The sequence below is a fragment of the Polistes dominula genome, unplaced genomic scaffold (assembly GCF_049000335.1).
Source record: "Polistes dominula isolate Pdom_NZ unplaced genomic scaffold, Pdom_raw_medaka contig_31, whole genome shotgun sequence".
NCBI classification, from domain to species: domain Eukaryota; kingdom Metazoa; phylum Arthropoda; class Insecta; order Hymenoptera; family Vespidae; genus Polistes; species Polistes dominula.
Genome location: NW_028300925.1, coordinates 3,057,396 through 3,080,349, shown reverse-complemented (window position 1 = coordinate 3,080,349; position 22,954 = coordinate 3,057,396). Strand labels below are relative to the sequence as shown.

The window sequence follows — 22,954 nt, the reverse complement described above, 5'->3', positions numbered from 1 at the left end:
AGTACTGTACAAGATTAGCCGTGATTAATTACCGAAATGAAACATGATTCAGTAATATGTCATCCATGTTCAAACTATGTTTGAAAAAAAAAAAAACAAAAAATAAATAAATGTGAAGACGACAACACTTATTCATAAACTTATATCGATCATAGTAGATTCATCTTATTAATCTTTTAGTAACTTTACTTCTTTTTTCTTTTTTTTTCTTTTGCAAATAATTATCTCTTATCGATAATAATTAAGATCACTGTAATACTTTTTTTTTTTTGACACGTAATATCTTTATTTTTTTTTTCATCCTACTTTTAAAGCTTTCATTATTTTTCAAAAAAATAAAAAAGAAACACCTCTTGTGTAATTTTTATGTCGTATTGATAATGATGAATCTCTATTTAAACTATCCCCCCCCCCCCACGTTCTCAATCATACTGAGAAAACATGGTAACCATAAACCATCATTTGTCGTTAACGTGAAACTAAAATAATACGCTTGATGAATAATTATCGAGTAGATCAAATTGTATCTTGCAAATTACAAAATTGTTTTCCTTTTTTTTTTTTATTACAGTTTACTTTTGACTTGCACAACTCGACCCGGTTTTTGGGGGTCTATAGAAAAAAAAAAAAAAATCTACGAAAACCTATTGTCTGAAAATCTCCTTGAGTTTCGGCTTAATAATGTATGACTAGAAAGATTTCTAAGATGTTAAGATACTTTGAGAATCGATAACTGCAATGAACGACGTCTCGAGGTCACAAGGAAGTCTTTTGAACTATGCATATATTTTCAAGGAACAAACAAACAATGAGAGATAAACTTTTATTAAAGATATGAGATTCACATTGAAATGTTTGAAATTGTTCACGTTAATAAGACTAATTTATAAAACTAAATTGTATGTTACTCTTATCAATTATTTCATAAATCAAACATACAATATTTTACCATGATATTATCGAATTTTATCGAAGCAAATATGAGCATGAATTTATAGGAAAATCTTGGAAAACTTTGAATAATTACTACGATCCAAAATTTGAATATTCAAACCACGTGCCAAACATGTTCATGAAAGGAATGACCTATTAGGTGAAATGTGATTGGTTAAAATTGATGTAGAAACATACATTCTCTCCCTCTCTCTCTCTCTCTCTCTCTCTCTCTCATTCTATTTCTATCTCTCTCTCTCTCTCTCTCTCTCTCATACTCGAAAGCAAGTAGATGAGTGTGGCAAGCTGTGATACAGGCCTTTTCATCTTCTAGGAACTATAGTGTAGTGTGCTGGTTAAGAGAAATGTCCTTGCTGCGTTAATTACTGCCAAGTCTTTGTGTGATAATGAAGAGGGTGAGCTGTAGGGAGGGAAAGAGGAAACTTCCTTACAAAGCGTAGGGATCGTTGTTGTACACCTGCACGTTAAGGGAGGATCGTCGATTGCAAGTGTGCGCTCACTTCCTGCACTATCCAATTGTTTTTACCTTTCATACTACCATCTGCAATGTAAACTGTGTCGATACTAGACGATTAAACTATACATACATATATATATATATATATATATATTCTTAATATATATAAATTACGTGTCACGTTGTTTGTCCGCAATGTACTCCTAAACTACTGAACCGATTTTAATAAAATTTTACACACTGTGTGCAGTTTCATTCAACTTGAAATATAGGATAGTTTGTATCTCAATTTATAATTGCAATATTATTTGTTTATTAACAAAGAGTCATGATTATCTTTGTTAGTTCGATAAGATTCTAACAGATTGACTGACTGTCTGTGACTGACTTTGAGCTGACTGACTGTGAGACTGATTGTGAGATATATATATATATATCTAAAACTCATTTTATAACAATTTGGAATATGTACTTTTGTACCTAATGTTTTATTCTTTTTATGACATTTCTAAAACTCACCAATGATGTGATGATATTTCGTTGATCGATGTTAACATTATGATAAGAATTATTTTCCTTTTAAATACACCTTATCAATCTTCGAAATACAGATAGAGTGGTATAATTTGGTCGTAAAGTCGTCAGTCAATGTCTATGAAAGGTCTTTTGCATAAGAATAGAATATTCTTTGTACTAGGTCATAAGGAATAGTTATAACGATATTAGAAAAGAAAAGATATATATATATATAGATATATATATATATAGGTATATAGAATACTGAAAACAAAACGACGGACAAATCTATTTGTTCAGAGATAAGGATAATGGACAAAGTCCCTGTTGGATACTATTAAGATTTCAATTGTAACTTGAACCAGTTTTGAAAATTCAGTAACACACTGGCTAAAGTGTAACTTGTTATATCTATAAGTTTCGATCTTATGTGTTATATAAAACAACGGAGTAATCAACATACAATTCGATGGACAAATAATCCTATTAGAGATAACACGAAATTCGAAATGTTCTAAACGCAATAATGAAACAAAAATTAACTGTAATAACTGAATAGATCAAAACTTTTTGATTTTTTACGTACTTTAAAGATTGATGATGTAAAGTTTTAGTTGAAAGTTTGATAATAATAAAAATGAGAAAAAGAATAGAAAAGAAAAGATAGATGATGAGTTGGATTTTAATCAAGCGCATTCTTCGTAACACTTTAACGGGGAGGGGGAAAAAAATGGAAACGATTCAGATTTTAGGAAAGACAACAACAAAAAAACCACCGAATGGTGATTATGCAATTTGAGTAGACCTGTGTTAGAGCTGTCAGCCAATGTCATTGGCTCGAATATCGAACGGGGAAAAGGGATGAAGGGTTGGGGAATGTTAGGGTGGGGGGGGGGGTCTCAACGCATCCAGGATGGTTTCAGTGTCATGCCTGAAGCGTTCGTACGCTAGCAGAGTTATTAAACGGGTTCGTTCAATTCCCTCGAGCCATCGAGATTCTCCTCTGGCAAAGTCTACTACGTCACCACAGCTTTACCATCAACGTAACCATCAGGGTAACACATTCAACCCTGTAACCGTGATGCCTCCTGATATTTATGGAACTTTTTCCTTACTTTCTACAGAAGTGTAAATCCGATTTGATCTTCTTCACACCTGTATTAAGGCTTCCAGCTTGATGATCAACCATGAGATAGACAGCAACAGCATGATCATCTATCTTTCTTTTATTTATTTTTTTTTATTTTTACTTTGTATGAAACTCGAATGAATTTTTATGGCGAAATGGAACAATATTTTTTGTATTCTTTTTAGAATCATCGTTGCGTTATTATATGAGATGAATCCTAAATTAGAAATTTATTTAAAAATCGAGTGTTTGAAAAATATATCTTTCTTGTTAGTTAAATTTATTCTGTGTCTAATATATAGAATATTATATATATAATTATAATAATATAATATAATATATTAAATAAATATTAATATAATATTAATATAATAAATATAATATTAATTATTAAACACATATTATATTACATATATAATAAATATAATATTAATTATTATATATATTATATTACATATAATATATATATATATATATATAATATGTATATCTATATTATATATTATATATTAGATACATATAATACATTTATTTATATACATATCATATTATTAATCATATTATTAATTATTAATATACATTTAATTATATACATATAATTTTTCTTTTTATTTGCTTTTATAATATTTATCATTAAAATGCTAAATACTAAGTTGTTATCTCATGTAATCCAAGTACGTATAGATATCAGATTGTATCCAATCACCTATCTAATACCAATTCGTGTCTGTAATTTCGTATTAATGTACAATATTGGTATATATATGTCTATGTATATATGCTTATCAGTATTTACCACAATTATCAAATATCCACACCCATATATTTATATCTACTTTAAAAACTTGATAATCTCAGATTTTGACGTTAATCACGATGAAAAAAAAAAAGAATAAACTCGATGAAAGACGAAAGACTATTGTGTTGCTTCGTCAACATCGAAATATTAAAATCGTCGAGTCCGACTTTTTGAAAGTTTGACCAAGTCTGAAGTAATTTAGCGGGTAAAGATCAAAAAGTTCTCTTTCGTGCAAAAGGCAATGAAACTACCATGGGGAAAATCCTTTTGAGCGTTTGCGCAGGTTGGCGAATTTTTAGCAAATTTTGGCGGCTCATTGCTAACCCCTTTCTCTCTTTCTCTCTCTCTCTCTCTCTCTCTCTCTCTTTCTTTCTTTCTTTCTTTCTGACCGCAACGATGTTCCATCTCAAGGAATACTTTTGCCAGCTCTTTTCCTCTCTTCTTTTACTTTCATCTCAAGATTTTTGCCCGACGAATGCCGGAGCCTCGATCCGCCAGAAAGGGATGGGGTAAAAAAAAAAAAGAAAAGAAAAAAATAAAGGGAAAAACGAAGAAGATACTGGAAAGAGAGAGAGATGAAGATACAAGGATGGAAAAGAATAGTAAATGTGAGTGCGAACCACAACCGACAAGGGAATCTACCATTTCACGCAAAAGTCCTGCCTTTTTATATTTCTCCAGCTTTTTCTTTCACATTTTTTCTTCTTCTTCTTCTTCTTCTTTAGGTTTTCTCTTGGTTTCCAACGTTAGATTTTCAACGACAGTGCGAAGTCCTCATTTATCAAATTGAATCCTTGCTAGGAAGATACACACGTACTACACTCGCACACGATTTCTTCACTCTTTTCTTTGGTTTCTATCTTACCATTTTTTTTTTTTTTTTTTTTTTTTTTTTTTATTAATACAAATACCTTTTCTATCCTAGTGACGAAGGCATTGTTACGAATAAAATGTGATAAAAGAAAGAAGAAAAAAAATCAACAACGAGATTTATTATAATAAAAATAAAACGTACTTCGATTGAGTTTGCCTGCCAGGAAGAGAGAGAGAGAGAGAGAGACAGACAGACAGAGAGACAGAGAAAAAAAAATACAAGAAAAAAAAAGAAGAAGAGAAATGAAATATAAAACACAACGTTTTAAATCAAATCGATACTACGCGTACATTCGAAAACAAAACGGCTATTGAAATAGCAAGCGCCATGAACGAAAGTTTTATTTAATAAATGTTACTGAATGAGTGATATCGTAAAAACGTGTGCGAATTAATACAACATTCATAAATGCAACGAGAAAACAAGTAATATGTGTTTCTCTAACATTTTTCTTTTCCATGAAAAATAAATAATAATAATAATAATAATAATATATATGAGAACGGGCATGTTTTATTACAATAGTTGAGCATTATGAAATAAAAAATAAAAAAAAAGGCTAACACCAATATTAGAGTTTGGTAAAGTTTCATCGAACGTAACCGCATTATCGTGTAAAAAGATGCAAATGCTCGGTTAGATAAAAAAACAAATATTTACGATCTTATCGATAAAATTATCTACTTTTTTTTCAATCGTTTGAATAATTTTCAAATACCAGAGAGAAAGAAATAAGGGTCATCGTTAAATATAATTCTACCTGTAGTTTGTAATTTTAAATTCTATATATTATATATACAGATATATATATGTATAATGTATATGCATGCGTATATAATTTTAAGATTCTTGATAAAATTCTATCCATTGGATAACGGCCTATTTCGATGAAGAATATATATAGAATATATATATATATATATATATATTCTGAGAATTTAAAGGAAACGATGTCACGAAAAGACGAGACGCGAAGAAGTAGCAGGTGGTTCCGATATCAGCCTGGAGCTATGGGTTACGTATTTCACATGCATAGAAGTCTCTTGAAAGGTTCTATCGAGTAAGGAGCCAAGCGGAAAATAAAAATAAGATTACCCTCGAGGATAGTAGTAAAAAAAAAAAAAAAAAATTTCTAAAATATAGCTAAAGCCCCTCGATCGTGTACTGTCGAAGAGTTATATACTATTTTCCCACCTATCATTTATTCGATATAAGATATTCACAAATAGAAAAACATATTAGATGATATACTAACGCGATCATGTTAGCTCGATTTATACTAAAAAAACAAAATTATAAACTTGACGAATAACAATGAAATAGAAGAAGAAGAACAAGAAGAATTAACGATCGTTACTAAAAATAATAAATAAAAAAATACAAAAACAAGACTCATCAATTATTTTCAATGGTAAAATGAAAGATTTCATAGAAGACATTAATCATAGTTTTCGAACGTTTCTATCAAAACTATCTTCGTACGCATTCTCCATTCCAACGAATGTTTATACACCCGTATAGAAAATTTTGTTTTCGGTAGAACAATTCAAATTCTCTCTTCCGTCATTAGTCGAACATCTGCTTTTGTCGGATACGAATCGATGAACATCGAAAATCGTGAGAATTCGAGTATCAATTACTAACGATAAATCGATAATAGATCGACGATCTATCTACGAATAGGAAAAAGATTTATGTTGGAAAATATGAGGTGGTCTCTGTGGGATTTAAACACAATGATACTAAAAAGGAAGATGGAAAGGAGGAACGAGAGCTGAAACCGCGACTTTCCACAGTATTCACCGGTTCGTCGAAACGATGCTAGTTGGATAGGTACTTGTTGCCTCTCTTCTTTTTCTTTCTCTCTCTCTCTCTCTCTCTTTCTCTTCTTTACCATGTCGTCGTCTCTACTTCTCTTTTCCTTGCAATTTCACCCCACCAGTTCGTTTCAGTTCCCTCATTCGTCTCTTTTTCTCTTTCTCTCTCTCTCTCTCTCTCTCTCTCTCTCTGTCTCTGTCTGTTGAACCACCCCTTTTTCACTCCCTCTTCATCCGTCCGTATGATCATGCCATTCCACAGCGATGATCCTCTGCTCGGCGGACTTATATAGCCGCTCCCTTTTGCCACCCTCTTGGCACACATACACCCCAGAAAGATTGATGTTCCATCTATCCACAGGTTACCACTACCAGTAACTCTCATTATAACGATGATGTACCTCTTCGGTGTTAGTTGAAAGGAGCCACGTTACGATTGCTTCTCTCCTAGCCTGAATATTTCCTCGACTATGACAGCAGAAAAGATTAAGTTTTAATACCGGTACGTTTAAAGTCCAACCATTGAAATTTCATGGAAATAAATCGCGGTAGTAAGAGATTCTGTTACATTTTCGTGTCTCGTCGATAAACCCTGATTCATATAGGTATGTATGCATGTATGTATATACATCATATTCGTATCACGTACTCGATAAATCGATACATCCGCTCTAGACCAATTAAATTTATCCGTGGTACAAACGGGGAGCGTGCTAAGCAAGTAATCGTATAACTAATACATCGATGAATAATTCACTAATGCAAGAGATATAACAATTTTCTGAATTAACTTATACAAATATGTACATTTGTATATCTTTATTTGTATGATACTTAAACTTGAAACGTATATATATATTTTGATATATAATCCACGTTGTACAAGTGGACCTTATATACACACTCTTTCTTTCCAAGCAAAATTCATGAAAGCTTACTACGCGTAGTCGTATTGTACAAGCCGTACCTCCTTCTTTACTCGAGATGTATTTTTGCATACTCACCACTCGGCGCGTTACTTCAACGTTCACCTCTCCTTGTCTTTCCCTTTTCCTATTTTCTACTCTTTCAAACAACTTACTCGTTGAATTCTAATCTCTTTACATCTCACTGGTATTCAACTGAAACTGAGTACATTCCTGAAATTCGTTCGTTTGAAGAGTTGGACTCTTGTTATAACTTCTTTCATTTTCTCTTATCTTTTATATTATTCGTATAATATAAAAAAAAAAAATGTTTGGAGAGAATTTTTTTTTTTAATATTATATTATAAAAATATCATCGTTGATATTAACCGTACTTTGTAGAAATGATTCAAGGTCCCGTATCAGGATAATACGATCTTCAATAGTTCTTTTAATAATTACATGCTCCTCCAGATTTTTATATCACAAAAATAATTCAATTTGTTTAAAAACACGTTTACGAATCGATTTATCTTATCCCTTCCGAAAATCATTCGAGATTGAATTGCCAACACAAACAAAATTGAATATCTCGACAAGCGAGTATTACAACTCATTGAACAAAACGTTTTTCCTATCTATCATCTCACAGGGAAGAAGGGTTTAAAATCATGAAGGCCTATCGAAGTGCACCCTCTTTTTTTTTAAGCTTCTCATCATCCCCTTTAAAGCTTTGGCTTTTTCCATGAGTTTTCGTTTTGCGATTCACTCAGACGTGCGACCATTTGAACTTTCTCGTTCGAAAGCAAAACTAATCTACGGTTCATATATCTCACGATGTACCAAATAGCAATTCGAAAAATGAATATATTCATTTCTCTTAATCATTGAATGAATATCCTCACCACCATCTTCCAACGTCAAACTCGAACTTTAATTCTTGATAACGTCATTTAAAATGAAAGAAAATATTATAAGAAAAATCTTATGCTATGGTTCCCTCCTCATAAATGAGAAAGATAATTAAAGATGTTCCTTATCGAGACAATTATAGATGCTAAATTCAGCTCTTTTTCTTTTTTTCTTTCTCCCTATCTGTTTATCTCTCTTTCTCACACTCTTTGGGACCCTTTCATGTTAAAGATGGCAAAGAAGAACCCCTATCAATAACGTGGAACGAATAATAGCAAATTATGTTATGGTACAATTCCTTTAAAAAAAATTATTTCATTATAAGAAAAATATAGATTATCTCGTTTCTTTAATTATCTCTCAATAATTGTTTTTGAAGTAAAAATTTCTTTAAAATTGATGTGATTTGAAATTATTATAATACTATTTTTATTATTTTTAAATAAAAATATTACGCCTTTATGAATGCAACACTCCAGACACACTTTGAAAATGCTGCTTGCGAGCGCCATCTACTGGGACGGAATTTTTTTTCTGCCCAAAAGATAGGCAACCCTTAATACAAACGTGTATGAAAAGTTTGGGCTGAAAAAAAATTCCGTCTCAAGAGATGGCGCTCGCAAACAACATTTTCAAACTGTGTCTAAAGGGTTGCATACCTACAGGCGCACATTTTTATAATTATTAAATAAATAATTACAAAAAAAAATAGTAAAAATAATATTCTAATATTATTATATAATAAATTATTCTACTGCTGATAACATTAGATACACACATACATCGTTTTTAAAGTTATTTTCAACTAAAAAATCAAATGAATAAAAAAGACAAGACAAAGACAAAATCGTTTTGTCTTTTTAGTCTTTTTCAACTATTTTTATACGGATTCCAGGGGTTTAGTCTCTAGAGTCTAGAAGATTGAAACAATGGATGATACTGCTTCCCAGCTTTTTATACGCTCTGCTTCCTTATCTGCGCCAGTAGCTCGCTATGATAATAGCTCTCTCTTCCATTATTGTAATAGCGTTACAATGACGTTCACTGATACCCAAAAAAAAAGCATCGGTATGATGAAAGTGAAAGACAAATTAAGTTCAAATCACCGAATACCAAGGTCTAACATAACTCGATTGATATACGTTAAAATAATTGATACAGGTGATTGATTAGCTAAAAAATAATGAAATAAGTAATAACAAAAAGAAACAAAAAAAAAACTTGTATTACCTGGTAATAAATGATTCAATGGTGACAAAAAGAAAAAAAAAGGGGAAAATAAAAGGTTGAAAAGAAGAACGTCCGAGCGAAATCTTTTGAACTCCCTCGGAATCGGGATCGTCGACTCATATCTTCGCTGACAAAAAGAATTCACCCTCTTTAAGGCGCGCGTCGTCGTCGTCGTCGTAGTCGTCGTCGTCGTCGTCGTCGTTTCTTGCCTGGCAGCGACGGAACCGGTATGTGACGGGAGGGATAGATGTGGTTCCATTCATGCTTATTTCAAGCTCATTGTGTGCCCAGTGTATTCAGCCTTTGACTCGCCTCTCGTGTTGCCACTGCAACGACGCTTCATAGAGCACAAGAGAAGATGGTAGAAGAGAAAGAGGAGGAGAAGGAGAAGGAGAGGGAAGGGTATAGAAGAAGATGGGGGTGGTGTTCGTGTCGGGCTAGGAGTCAGGAAATACCGGTGTCACATTTTCTTCAATGGTAGTAAGCATCGAAGATTATAAAAAGCAAGAAAGAAATAAAATTATGTGATACTACTTTTTTGAAGTGAAAACTTCTTTAGAATGGGAGTGATCTGAAAAGTAAATAAACGGAAACGGAGCTATGTAACGAAGCTATGAAACGGCTGCCATACTAAATAATGAGAGAAAAAGAGACAAACATAGGATTTAGTCTGCGAAGGAATGAGACGGAATATAGCTATACAGTTTTTCCTATTCTCGGTCTCCTCTTTATGCTATGCTTCGTAGTTATCGCTCCTGGTTGTATATGTGTGTGTTTGTGTGCGACTGCATACTACAAAGGGTAAACACACATATTCGTTCGATACTCGAAATGTTTGTAGGTAGGAGCGATAGAAGGGTAAAAGAATAAACAGAGATAAGCACGTAGGTATGCGACAAAAGTATAAGGTCCAAACGAACCGACGGTCGACATAAACAAAGAAGGTGCGTGGTAAGAAGAGAAGATCATCGACAAAATTTTGATTATATTAACTTATAAGATTGATTATTTGTATTTATTATTAATTATCTTGTTTTTCGTTATTTCTTTATTTTTGCAGGAAACTGAAAAGACAACGAGAACGTCTATGTCGATACGTGTACAATCAGATTTTGACAGCGGAATGTACCCAATTGAATGGAACTTGGCCTGATCCTGACGATCCACGTTGGAGTAGTGGTGAATACGGGGAACTTTTGCCCGAATGGTTTCCAACAAATGCAACCAATACCACGATACCAGGAAACGTAACAACCCCATCGTCACTGGGTAATATAATTGAGATTAAACAGTTCGTAGAATCATATATTTCTTTCCAATTAATTTTCCACGAAAATCTCATCACTTTACTTTGATTTAATATATTTGTATGACGCGTTCAATGTTCACGTTTTATTAAAAATTTAATAAAAGGATATATGATTTTTCTATCAAACAGATATAGCACCTGTATTACCACCCTTCGAGCTCTGGCAAACGGTCCTGATAGCTATATGTTTAGCAATATGTATATTACTAACAGTGGGTGGTAATATTCTTGTATTATTGGCATTTATCGTCGACAGAGCCATCAGACAGCCTAGCAACTATTTCATCGCGTCATTAGCTGCTACTGACATGCTCATCGGTAAGATTATCATTTGTAAAATTGATGATAATATTTCGTGACTTTTCTAAGAATTTTATAAACACGAATGAAAATGGAAATAATGCGATGCATGCTGTCAGTTATTATTTCAGTTTTATTTTTCGTTTAATATCCGTACTTCCGTTGATATGACAGATATGTTATAGTAGTAGTAGTAGTAGTAGTAGTAGTAGTTGTTGTAAATGATGTAGGTCGGATGTTATAGATGGTCCGAAGAACGATTGTTTCATCATACACGAGATATACTAGAACTGATCGATCCTACTATATCTTCGTTGTTACACAGGTACAGTCTCTATGCCATTCTATACGGTATATGTTCTAATGGGCTATTGGAACCTTGGACCTCTACTCTGCGACCTATGGCTATCCGTAGACTACACCGTCTGCCTTGTGTCACAGTACACGGTCCTTTTGATTACGATCGATCGCTTTTGCTCGGTGAAAATTGCTGCGCAATACCGCAGTTGGCGAACAAAGAATCGCGTCATCTGGATGGTTACTATTACTTGGATAATACCAGCACTTCTATTTTTCATCAGTATATTTGGTTGGGAACACTTCATCGGTTACAGGGATCTTAATCCGGGACAGTGTGCTGTGCAATTTCTCAAAGATCCAGTGTTCAATACTGCACTTATCATTGGTTATTATTGGACAACGTTAATCGTTCTTTTCATTCTATACGGAGGAATATATAAAACTGCGTATGACATGCAAAAGAAAAGTGAAATGAAACAGAGAAAAATGCAATCGATGGTGGCATTGAGCGCAGGTGCAATGTCTGGAATGGCTGGTCGTGCGGCCGGTATAGGTATGTCAAAAACTCAAAGTACCTTGTTGAGTCAAGATAAGCCAAGAGTGAGCTCGTCGGGGGGTCAAGAAGATAATACAGCTGGTGCCGATAGCGGACAAAAGTCATCTAAAGTTTCGGGATCCGGTGGAACGGAGGATGCTGCGGACAAGGTTACCTGTGCAAGTACGATGCCTACGGAAACTGAGAAATCTGAACGATCTAGTAGTCCGGCCTTCGATTCCGACGAAGAAAGTACCGTCGGACCAACTCAACAACTGAGTAATGTTAAGAAACGTACGTCTTTAGCTGGTTTGGTCGTTCAATCTGGCGCGCTTCAAGTATTTGCCACAAATGGTCGATTGAACGGCATAGTACCTGTTAAGATTGAAACAAACGTACCACCAAACACGAAAAAAATCTTACCGGCGACTACTAGTCCTATATGCGAATCTAGCACGATGACACAGAAAGGCCAAACACTGCCGAAGATACAGGAGCTTAGTCTTCTGGATACCGATAATCCAATCGAGCCAGACAAATCTAGTAGTCAAACATTAACCCCAGAACAATCATTAAAATCTATCGACGTTTGTAGTAACAAACATACGACAACGTCGAACGAGGATGCAACGCCACCAGTTCAAAGCCAACAAATTTCGTTGAATAGTTCTCAACAAAATATCATACCACCACCAACGCAATTTCAAAGTAGCCCACCTATAACGGAAAGTCCTTCTACCTCGTCGTCAGGTGAAAGACCAAAATCCTTGGTAGTTTCTAGTCATGGTCAAGGTACTTACGATATTTTAACTGGCCTCGATGGTGCCGATTTGAGGTACATGGACGAAAGCTCGGTCATTCTTCCGAGCCCTTCATACGAAAGTCCACCATCATCTTTCTCGTGTAGTTTAGCCAATCCTCTTTCTACCGCACCATCGTCGCCTATTCTCTGTAATGCAGTTTCTACGGCAACTACGACTAGTTTGTTGCAAGCTGCACTCCTACGAGCTACTCAACAAGCTGGTTCCAATCAGATAAATCTATCGAACAAACAAACTCAACAGCAATTACCAGCAATGTCGAATGCCTCAAGTCAAACACATCCACCTCGTGTATTTATCACTCAACAGACTAACGCAGCATCTCAAACATCTCCTACGGTTAGCAAAGTGCATACTGAGGTAACCGTCAAAGCAGAAAATACTAAACGTCAACCAGTTACAACTGTGATTAATACCGCAAAAACTATTGTTGAATCATCTAACAGTACGACCGAGAGATTTTCTGATCAAGCTACAGAAAGATTATCCGATCAAGCGACCAAGATCAGCAATAATCCACCACAAAATTCATCATCGAGTAGTATGGTACCAACGATTTCTGGAACAGACGGACAAGAGACGAAAAAACAATCGAAAAAGAGTAAAACCGAAAATGGGGAAGAAGGTGGTTCCAGAAGAGATTTTGTTAAAACCATCGGTAAACGATTAAAGGCAAAAACTCAGAGAAATCCGACAATGGCACGGCAAAAGTCAAGAACGGAAAACAGAGCACGCAAAGCTTTCAGAACTATTTCTTTTATTCTTGGAGCTTTTGTTGCCTGTTGGACGCCCTATCACATTTTGGCTTTAGTCGAAGGCTTTTGTACAAATCCTCCGTGCACGAATGAACATCTCTTCATGTTCTCCTATTTTCTGTGCTACGCAAACAGCCCTATGAATCCTTTCTGCTATGCTTTGGCTAATCAACAATTTAAGAAAACCTTTACGAGAATACTTAAAGGTGATCTGCACATGACGTAAATAATTCATCGCTCGTCTCATATATATATCTATAAAGTATAATATTATAATAGTATGTTGTACCTATTTTTGCTTGAGAATATGGTATAAGCTATAGAAAATGAAAATGAAAAAATGAAATAAAAACTTGACTTTAAGGCCTTCCATAAAGCGTACCGAAATATTCCCATTTATCGTAATGGCGATTAAAGCGGACAATAATTTAATCAAACGGCGGACTCTCGTGGAAAACAAAAATTAAATGAATGTAAACGAGCTTCTTGTATATAGATAATTAAAAAAAAAAGAAATAAAAAAGAAAAAAAAGGAATTTTTTCGTTGACATCTATATTCGGGTGTACATATTGTATATGTGTGAATATTTGTTAAAAAAAAAAAAAAAAAAAAAAAAAAAAAACTGATGTTACAAAAGAACAGAGAATGAATGAGAAAGAGGAGATGATATACTGAGAGATCTTATCGAGTAAATGTAACAGTTTTTAGATGAAGCAACTATCGTATTTCGGTATCGATTAAAAAAAAAAAAAAAAAAGGAAAAAATAATAATTAATTAAGCCTTTGATGTATACTGTCAGTGTAAGCTCGAAAACATCGACTTTTGCGATGAAAGAAACACACGTGCTTTGATAGCACAACTGAAAGGAACGTAAGGTATACATAATTATAGTTATTTCTTAATTAAAACTGTACAGAAGTGAACGTCGATATGTTGCTACGATGTTTCCTTGGTCATGAGATTAAATATTCTTAGATGAGAAAGTAATTTAACCCTTTCGCTACGGGCGTATTTTACGCGGTGCTACTTCTACTGTACGTGCTGTTAATAAGTGCAGCATCGAAATTGCACTTTGCACTATTTTTAAGTAATTTTCTTATTGATATTAAGGATTTTTAATTAAAATAAACAAAACACTCAAAATTACACGTCCACAGTGGGATATTTGACGTGTTATAACTGCATATGCTCGTCATATGTAAAATACGCGGTATTTTATGAAGGGTCACTATAGTGGCCCGTAGTATCTCAGTAGCATCTTATGGAGGGCCATTTTAGTGGCCAGTAGTATCTCAGTAGCATCTTATGGAGGGCCACTTTAGTGGTTCGTAGTAGTGAAAGGGTTAAACGGAAGATCCATACACACATACACATACACATCATTCTTCGAGAGACATGTTCACATTATACATTATAAAATTCATTTTTCTTTTAACACGACATGTTCACATATGAAAATATAAGATCGATATTACTAATTACAAATGGTTAGAGAAGCCTTGAAAAATGCTACTAACGTTTAGTGCGATAGATTATATTTAATGAATCTCTTAAAACGTATGTTTAATAAGCTTGATTAAGAAAATACACATACATATATATATATAAAATTATGTATAAAATGGGCATTTCGCGTTCGCCACATGAAAGACAAAAAGTGAAATAATGCTTGAAATAATTAATATAGAATAATATATTAACCCTAGTGATATTCCCTATGCGTGCTAGTTATCTCGTACAAATCTTGACCGATGATGATCGCACTAGGAGTCTTCAAATTTTAAGACGAAAAAGGTCGTTTAACATGGTGCGCTCATTTACTACACGTGGCAGAAGTGTAAAAAAAAAAGGCTGTTCAAAAACTTTCGACGAGAAGCAATTCCTCTTGTTTATTTTCTTGTTCTTTTTACGAGCAACGAATTGGGTCAAAGCAGCTGCTCGTTTCGAGAAAGTAACCGGGTGTTCGAGGATTTCATCGTGGAGCCATATTGGATCCAGATAAACACTGCCCTGGGGTGGCCTATCGATGCTTAGGCCTTTTTCTCTGACCTTCCTCGAATTTTTTTACATTTCAATCGAGACGAGCAAGAAAAATCGTTGGGATTTGCCCAATCTCGTTACACAACTATGTATTTTAAAATAAATCTTCTCTTGATTTCGTTAGAACGAAAATAAGAATGTCGAAGTTTACTGTATAAGAAAATAAAAAAAAATAAAAATAAAAAATTAGAAAATTAATTTGATCATTAATAGAAGAATTTGTGTTAACGTCAATTGATTGTATTTCATTTTCTTTCAAAAAAATTCTAATATTATTTATCAAAAGTGATCTATCCTTCCAAAAAAAGATATAAGCCAAGATAAACTACGTTGTTATACGTGTAACCGCTTGTATAGATAATTTCTGTAAAAATCAAATGATATACTTCACGATAAGGTGTAGGTATTTCCGTATAGCTTATTTGCCGCTACGCATGATCGAAATTGAACGTAACCCGCTGAACACGGGGATATATGGAATGCCCGGTAAGCACAATAAGCGCTAAGTAAGCGCAAAATAAGCTTAAAGTAAGCGCAGATCCAATGGATTCGTAGATGCATGGATAAATGGGTGAAATATTTATGACTATATGCATGAGTGTATGTGTATGTATGATTATACGAAAGAGTGAGTGTTTGTCCTGTGTGATGTATAAATGTGTACATGGAAAAATTCACACTTTATAATATTGTGATTTTCTCGTCAATATTATTAATTATTATTATTATTTAATACATGATGTATCTAAGAAACAAACAAAAAACAAAAAAAAAAAACAAAACTAATTATTATTATTAAGTTGTTATATTCTTACCGAATGATAAATGCGCTAATGAAGAGAAATTTTTGGCACTTTTTTTGGATAACTTCCAAAATTCACTGCCAATGTTATTAGTCATTTTCTTCTTTTTGCGAATGAAAAAAAAAAATGCTCGAAAGAATTTTGAATAAATACATTTTTTTTTTTTCGATGGACGTCATCACACATACAAAGCCAAAAAAAAAAAGAAATAAAACATTATATAAAATATCGTAATTTAAAAATCGCTGTATCGATAATACCTCAACAAGAAAATCGCTTCCTCATCTTCCTTTGTATCATTATATTATACGGCTATACGATAATTTTAATTCTACGAGTAATATCGAATAAAATAATCGCTTATTGTACAAAGATTATTATTACGCAGATAATATAGCGTCTCTTTGACGTTATGTGATGTAATTAGTATGTGTATAGGAGAGAAAATTGTATTATGTACAACGTAGTGTTATTATCGATATTACGGCGCAATATTTAGGAAAATAAAATATCTATATATAAATATATAGGGAATAATATTATAATAGTATTGTTTTTCAAATCGTCCTAAAAAAAAAGAACGATTATACACGAAATAATAAAAACCACATAAAAAAGCCTATGTATAATAATTCAATTTCGACGATTCGAAAAACCCTAGTCTTCGTACATTGTGCTGCTATTTCATTACGATGATGCTTTTTTTATATAAGTATATATACATATATATATAAAGCAAATATAAATTAGGTACCTATTGTAAATGAGCAAATAATAATAATAAAAAAAAAGGAAAAAAATACACACAAAAAAACATATGAAGATGCGCTATTAACTGTGAGAAAAAAAAAAGAATAAATAAAATGTGACACGTATACTCGATATTATAAATTATTATGACTGGTATATCTTTAAAAACAAAAAAAAAAAAACAAAAAAAAAAACAAAAAAAATTCAACACATCATTTTTATTGTTCATTAAAAAAAAAAAAAATGAAAATCCATTGATCGTTCATACAATTCTAATTCATCCCTAAACAAATGTTCTCTCTACCTCAAGACAAGATACGTAATAAGAAAGACAATGATCTTTAAAGCAATTCTAATCGCATATCAAAGAACAATTAAATATATAGTATATATACATATATATATGTTTCAATTCTTATGGGGAAAAATTTGTTATTTTCTTCTAAATGATTTATTATTGAATATCTTTTTTTTTTTTTTTTAATATAGTGGATGAAGAGAAAGAGAGAGAGAGAGAGAGAGATAGAGTTAATAACAAAATCGAAAGCAAGAACGTTAATTGTTCCACAGAGCGCATATCTAAGTGATGATAAACATCGTTAATTCATTTTCCAATTTGGCCTAACGATACGGAAACTCGTTTCCTACTTCGCTAATGAACTAAAGTATAACTTAATTAATGAATTAGCTTGCTCGAAAGATACCTTTTATAATAAATTCGAGAAAACGAAATTTTACAGTATATAAAGTATATAGAAAATTCAATTAACATTATTATATTTTAGAATTGAATGAATGATCGATAAGAGCAATCGATATGCAGTTAAAAGTTTAGAAATTGTTTTTGCGAACTATACGAACATATGAGAAAAAAGAACAACAACAAATAAAATTAATTGGCTTGTTAAAGAATGAAAGATTGAGAGGGAATAATGAAGATACTAAATATATATATATATGAAATAAAAAATTATCATTACAACAATTCTAAAGTATCATGGTTATTATTATTACGTGGGATCAACAAAAGAAAACACATACTAATTATCATTAAAATTATAGACAATATCATTTGTGCGTGCTCACGCTTGACAATCTTTAATACACTGACCCTTAAATCTTATCTTAATTAATATATAAATTACGTGTCACGTTGTTTGTCCGCAATGGACTCCTAAACTACTGAACCGATTTTAATAAAATTTTGCACACTGTGTGAAATTTCATTCAACTTGAAATATAGAATAGTTTATATCTTAATTTATAATAGCAATATTATTTGTTTATTAACAAAGAGCCATGATTATCGACTGTTAATTCGATAAGATTCTAACAGATGGCGATATAAGGTAATTCGTGTGTTTAATATAATCGACATGTTTTTTTTACAATACTGCACTAATTCGTATTTTTATGTTAATCTCGTGATTTATTTCTGTAATCATTTAAAATACAATTCAATCGTCAATACACGTATAGAGCTACGCACATTTATAAAATCATTTTGCAAGGGTCATGTGTATAAAAAAAAATAAAATAAAAAATACAGAACATTTGTGTCTATGGCAAACGTAATGTCCTCCGATAAATTATTAAAAAAATATATATATATATATATATATATATATATATATATATATATAAAAATTAGAAAAAAATATATATGTAATAACGACAAAATATCGTATAAATTATAAGATCTGTTGCTTGAATTGTGAAGAAAAAGAAAAAAAAAATGAACAGAAAAAGAAAGAAAATAATATTTAGTACCCGATACGACGCAATTATCAATGAGAAGCCGAGAAAAATAATCAATAAAAAAAAAAAAACCCTATTGTCAGAGAAAACTATATCGTTTGTTTAAAATATATGCACGATAATTACATGCGACGTGAAAGTACAATAAAAAGACAAAAAAAAAAACAACTTTGCACACTTAAGGAAAAAAAAAAAAAATAAATAATCGAACGATCGTGTTCTGATCGTGTAAAAGAAAGAAAAATATACAAAAAATGTTAAACAATATTAACAAATAATATTATTCGTCGATTAAATAAAAAAAAAAGAAAAAAAAAGAAAAATGTGTCTACAAAATATCGACATACGTTTTAGCTTTAAGAGCGCACAAGAAAATAAAAAAAAAAAGTAAAATAAAATAAAATAAAATAAAATAAAAAATAATTTGTTCCCGCCGTTGGTGATCCTTCTTTGCTATAACTGTCCGCAAAAACGTGTCTACATTTGGATGTCCTTCGAGGAATATCCTCGCCACCAGCCAATGTTTATCCAATGAAAAAACAAAGAAAGAAAGAAAAATAAAAATAAAAAAAAGATTACTTGTCTTACACGATTACGAATGCTGCTGCTGCTGCTGCTTCTTCTTCATTTTACGTAGGCAAATCTAAGAAAAAATTTATGTGAATATATTAAAAAAAAAAAAAAAAAAAAAAAGAAGGAAAAGTTCGAAAAATTGCATACTATCATGGCATAGATAATATTTAATTAATAAAAGTAGACAGAGAGACAATTTTTTTTTTATTTCTAACTTGATCAACAATTATATGCAAGATTAGAATTAATTGATATGTTTAGACATTGGAAGTATGTAAGCACAAAGATGCGTATAAAATAAAATAAAATAAAATAATAATGTGATATACGATTAAAACAAATATTTTTATTCCATTACTGCCTCTCCTACTAATATTTTTCTGAATAAAAAAAAAAAGGATCTTACTGTATATCTTCCTGAAAATATATAACTGTTAAATCGATTAAATAGACATCCTGTAACATCGGTAATACAGTGTTAAATAATGTATTATTAATAATACATAACAAATTATATTATTAATCAAAATATATTATTAATATTACGAATATATTGTTAAAATGATAAATTTGATAATTAAATAAATGAAGATATGTATTAGCTTTGCGAAGTGTCGGTAACAACGGTATCTATACGACTAATCATAGATACGAGTGATCATAACATTATATATTTAATTATGTATATTAGAAAGTTGTGTTGAAGGACTTAAACAATGAATAATTTTGTTTTCATAAACATTAACGGATATCTTCTTTATTATTGATTTATATTAAAGTTAGAATCTTAGTAAACACTTTTTATCGAGAAATCATGCACTTGACTCACATTACCGACTAAAATACAGAATATATTTTTACAATAACACAAAATATTCGTTTAAATAATTATTATGTAATATAATGTTTAATACTTTGTTAATAATTATGAAAATTAATTTTATATTATTATTTGTTGGTATGACTAATAAATGTTCTCGTCGTCAGATGACAGTTGTGTTTTTACGTGACAAGTGCTGCCACTTGGAAATATTCGTAAGTTATATGTAAAACAACGTTGTTGTTTCTTAGTCGTTTTACCCATGTTTGGGTATTCTAAAAAAAGTACGTCCGGTGTTACAGAACAGTTTTTTGAGGTACGTCAGTGTGATCTTTAATTTAACATTTAAACATGTCTGGAGTAGTAATGTCCGAAGGCTCTCAAATGCAACAAATTGATATATCAAACTTAAATCTACAACAATTGATGCAGTTGAAACAACAAATGGATCATGAATTGAATATCTTTCAAGATTCATTGCACAAATTAAAACTCGCACAAAGTAGATTCTTAGAATCTGGATCGTGCTTAGAAAAAATTACGCCCAAAGTTGAAGGTCAGTTCTTCTTATAATTTTTCTCTAATTTTTAATAATTAAATAATTGTGTATTATTTCTTTTTCTAAGATGTACTTTTATAGGTTAGGAAACAAGATATCTTTTCATTCTGTTTTAACTTTTCTATCTTTTTTTTTAATATTATATATTAATTATATTAATTTTATTTATATTATTATTATTATTATTATTATTATATTATATTTTTATTATATATAAATTTTTTTTTAATATTTTAAATATTTTTTTAATAGCTTATGTATTTAGAAAATGATAGAAGAATTTCATTTAATAATAGAACAATTTTGCATTACGTTATCAAATTAATTTACCATAATCCTAAGCTGTGTACCATTGTACTGTGTTCATTTCTAAATCCTAGTTATCGTATAAAATTAACCATAAACCTAAGCTACCTGTGTACCCTACACTATGTTCATTCCTAAATCCTAGTTTCGTAGACCTAGTGATTGTATGATCATAAGATTATCAAGCTTTTATTTAATAGGAAAAGAAATACTTGTTCCTCTTACTGGATCAATGTATGTTACTGGAAAGTTGGCAAACACGAGTGACGTTTTAGTTGATATTGGAACTGGATACTACGTTCAAAAAAACATACACGATGCTAAAGAATATTTCAAAGGAAGAGTTGAATATGTTACCAAACAAATGGAAAAGATTCAGCAAGTTGGTTTAGAGAAAAGTAAAATTAGGGATGCTACAATGAGCATAATTGAAATGAAACTACAGAATCAAATGGAAAAAGAGATCACGGAACGTGCGTAGGTTGAACGACTAAAAATAGACAAGTTTTGTTTCTATGTTACAAATCTTTCTTTTTTCTTTTTTTTCAATTGATCAAATTTCTATTAATTTATGTTTCATTATGTACATTAAGGAGAACACAATGCATCAAACTTCTATAATATTAAATCTCCTTGTAAAACTTCATATCAATGTGTTTATCAATATAAATATATTCACATTCGCTTGAGATATCATAATTGCAATTTTTATTTCTATATAGATATATTATACTGATCTTGTATATTTTACATTATTCATAATTATTACGAGAAATTTCTTTTCGAATTATTTTATACCGTACCTTTTTGTGATCCATATAAATAAATGGTAATAATAAAAATGGATTGTATTTTTTTCTAAAATAAATAAAAATCATCTTCCTATTTTTATTCTTCGACAATATTTATGACAAATAAATCGTAAGGTATGCATATATACATACATGTATGGAAAATTTGGGTATTGCACAGGAAAGATAAAACGTCGATTTAACGAAGGTGAATCATTTATTCATTTTCCATTGAAATAAAACCTCGTTTATGAACGATAACAGTTTTTGCCCTACAAACGTGATAAGTCACATTGTATTGGGTACAACGGTACAGAGGAGGTATCAAAATCATTGTCGGAGGATAAAAAACATTATATAATGTGTTCGAAATAATTGTTCGATATTTTTTTTTTTTTTTTTAGCGCGACGTTATCGTCGATCCTAATATATTATAATACGACATATTTATTAGGATTACAAAGTCTTCTCATCAGGAAGATGAAATGACGCATGTCGCATACACGTAGATATTTTACTAAATTTTTTTTATCCTATTTACACGAATAACATACGTTCGATACTTATTTTAACGAAAAACTTTTCTCTCTCTCTCTCTCTCTCTTTTTTTATTTCTCCCTTCCATCACCCCCTGTTCTGTTCTCTGATTCGTTTTCTTTTTATTTATTTTTTTCTTTTATTTTATTTTATTTTTTATTTTTTTTTATCCGTTTTCCCTCATGTTAATATTCTCGAAATTTTACAAACAATTTTATTTTCTTCCTCTTCGACACAGTAGTATGCATAAATCCCAGTCGATGTTCACAGATGTTATCTCAGATTGCACAGCAACAAGGTGGCCAGTACACTTGCGCAAAACCACTCCTCGACGCTTCTTGCTGCATTACCTAAAACAAAAAAGGATATCTAATGTAAATGCAAATAAATGTACAAGACAAA

The 22,954-nt window shown here is 31.5% G+C and overlaps 3 protein-coding genes and 1 long non-coding RNA gene across 8 annotated transcripts in view; 2 read left to right on the top strand and 2 right to left on the bottom strand.

Moving 5' to 3' along the window:
• mAChR-B (muscarinic acetylcholine receptor) overlaps window positions 1–18,834 on the top strand; it is a 36,471-nt gene extending 17,637 nt beyond the window's left edge. The window contains exons 3-5 of the mRNA XM_015329131.2: window positions 10,654–10,862; window positions 11,032–11,220; window positions 11,528–18,834. Coding sequence (XP_015184617.1) covers window positions 10,654–10,862; window positions 11,032–11,220; window positions 11,528–13,839 — 2,710 coding nt within the window. The 3' untranslated portion in view covers window positions 13,840–18,834. The remainder of the gene's footprint in view (window positions 1–10,653; window positions 10,863–11,031; window positions 11,221–11,527) is intronic.
• LOC149032953 (uncharacterized) lies at window positions 14,201–20,508 on the bottom strand. Its single transcript, XR_016176102.1, has 2 exons — window positions 14,687–20,508; window positions 14,201–14,647 (listed from the first exon to the last, which is right to left on the bottom strand). It is a non-coding gene; the product is annotated as an uncharacterized LOC149032953 (long non-coding RNA).
• Window positions 20,509–20,609: 101 nt separating this feature from the next.
• Window positions 20,610–22,483, top strand: Pfdn5 (prefoldin 5). The gene is made up of 2 exons (XM_015329110.2): window positions 20,610–20,915; window positions 21,425–22,483. Exons 1-2 carry the CDS (start codon window positions 20,711–20,713, stop codon window positions 21,703–21,705), a joined length of 486 nt encoding a protein of 161 aa, XP_015184596.1. The 5' UTR covers window positions 20,610–20,710; the 3' UTR covers window positions 21,706–22,483.
• Window positions 22,214–22,954, bottom strand: part of LOC107070691 (uncharacterized) — a 38,582-nt gene continuing 37,841 nt past the window's right edge. For all 5 annotated transcript variants that reach the window (XM_089171113.1, XM_015329128.2, XM_089171114.1 and 2 more), the window contains exon 6: window positions 22,214–22,902. In XM_089171113.1, the coding sequence (XP_089027239.1) occupies window positions 22,831–22,902 (72 nt within the window). In that variant the 3' untranslated portion in view covers window positions 22,214–22,830. The remainder of the gene's footprint in view (window positions 22,903–22,954) is intronic.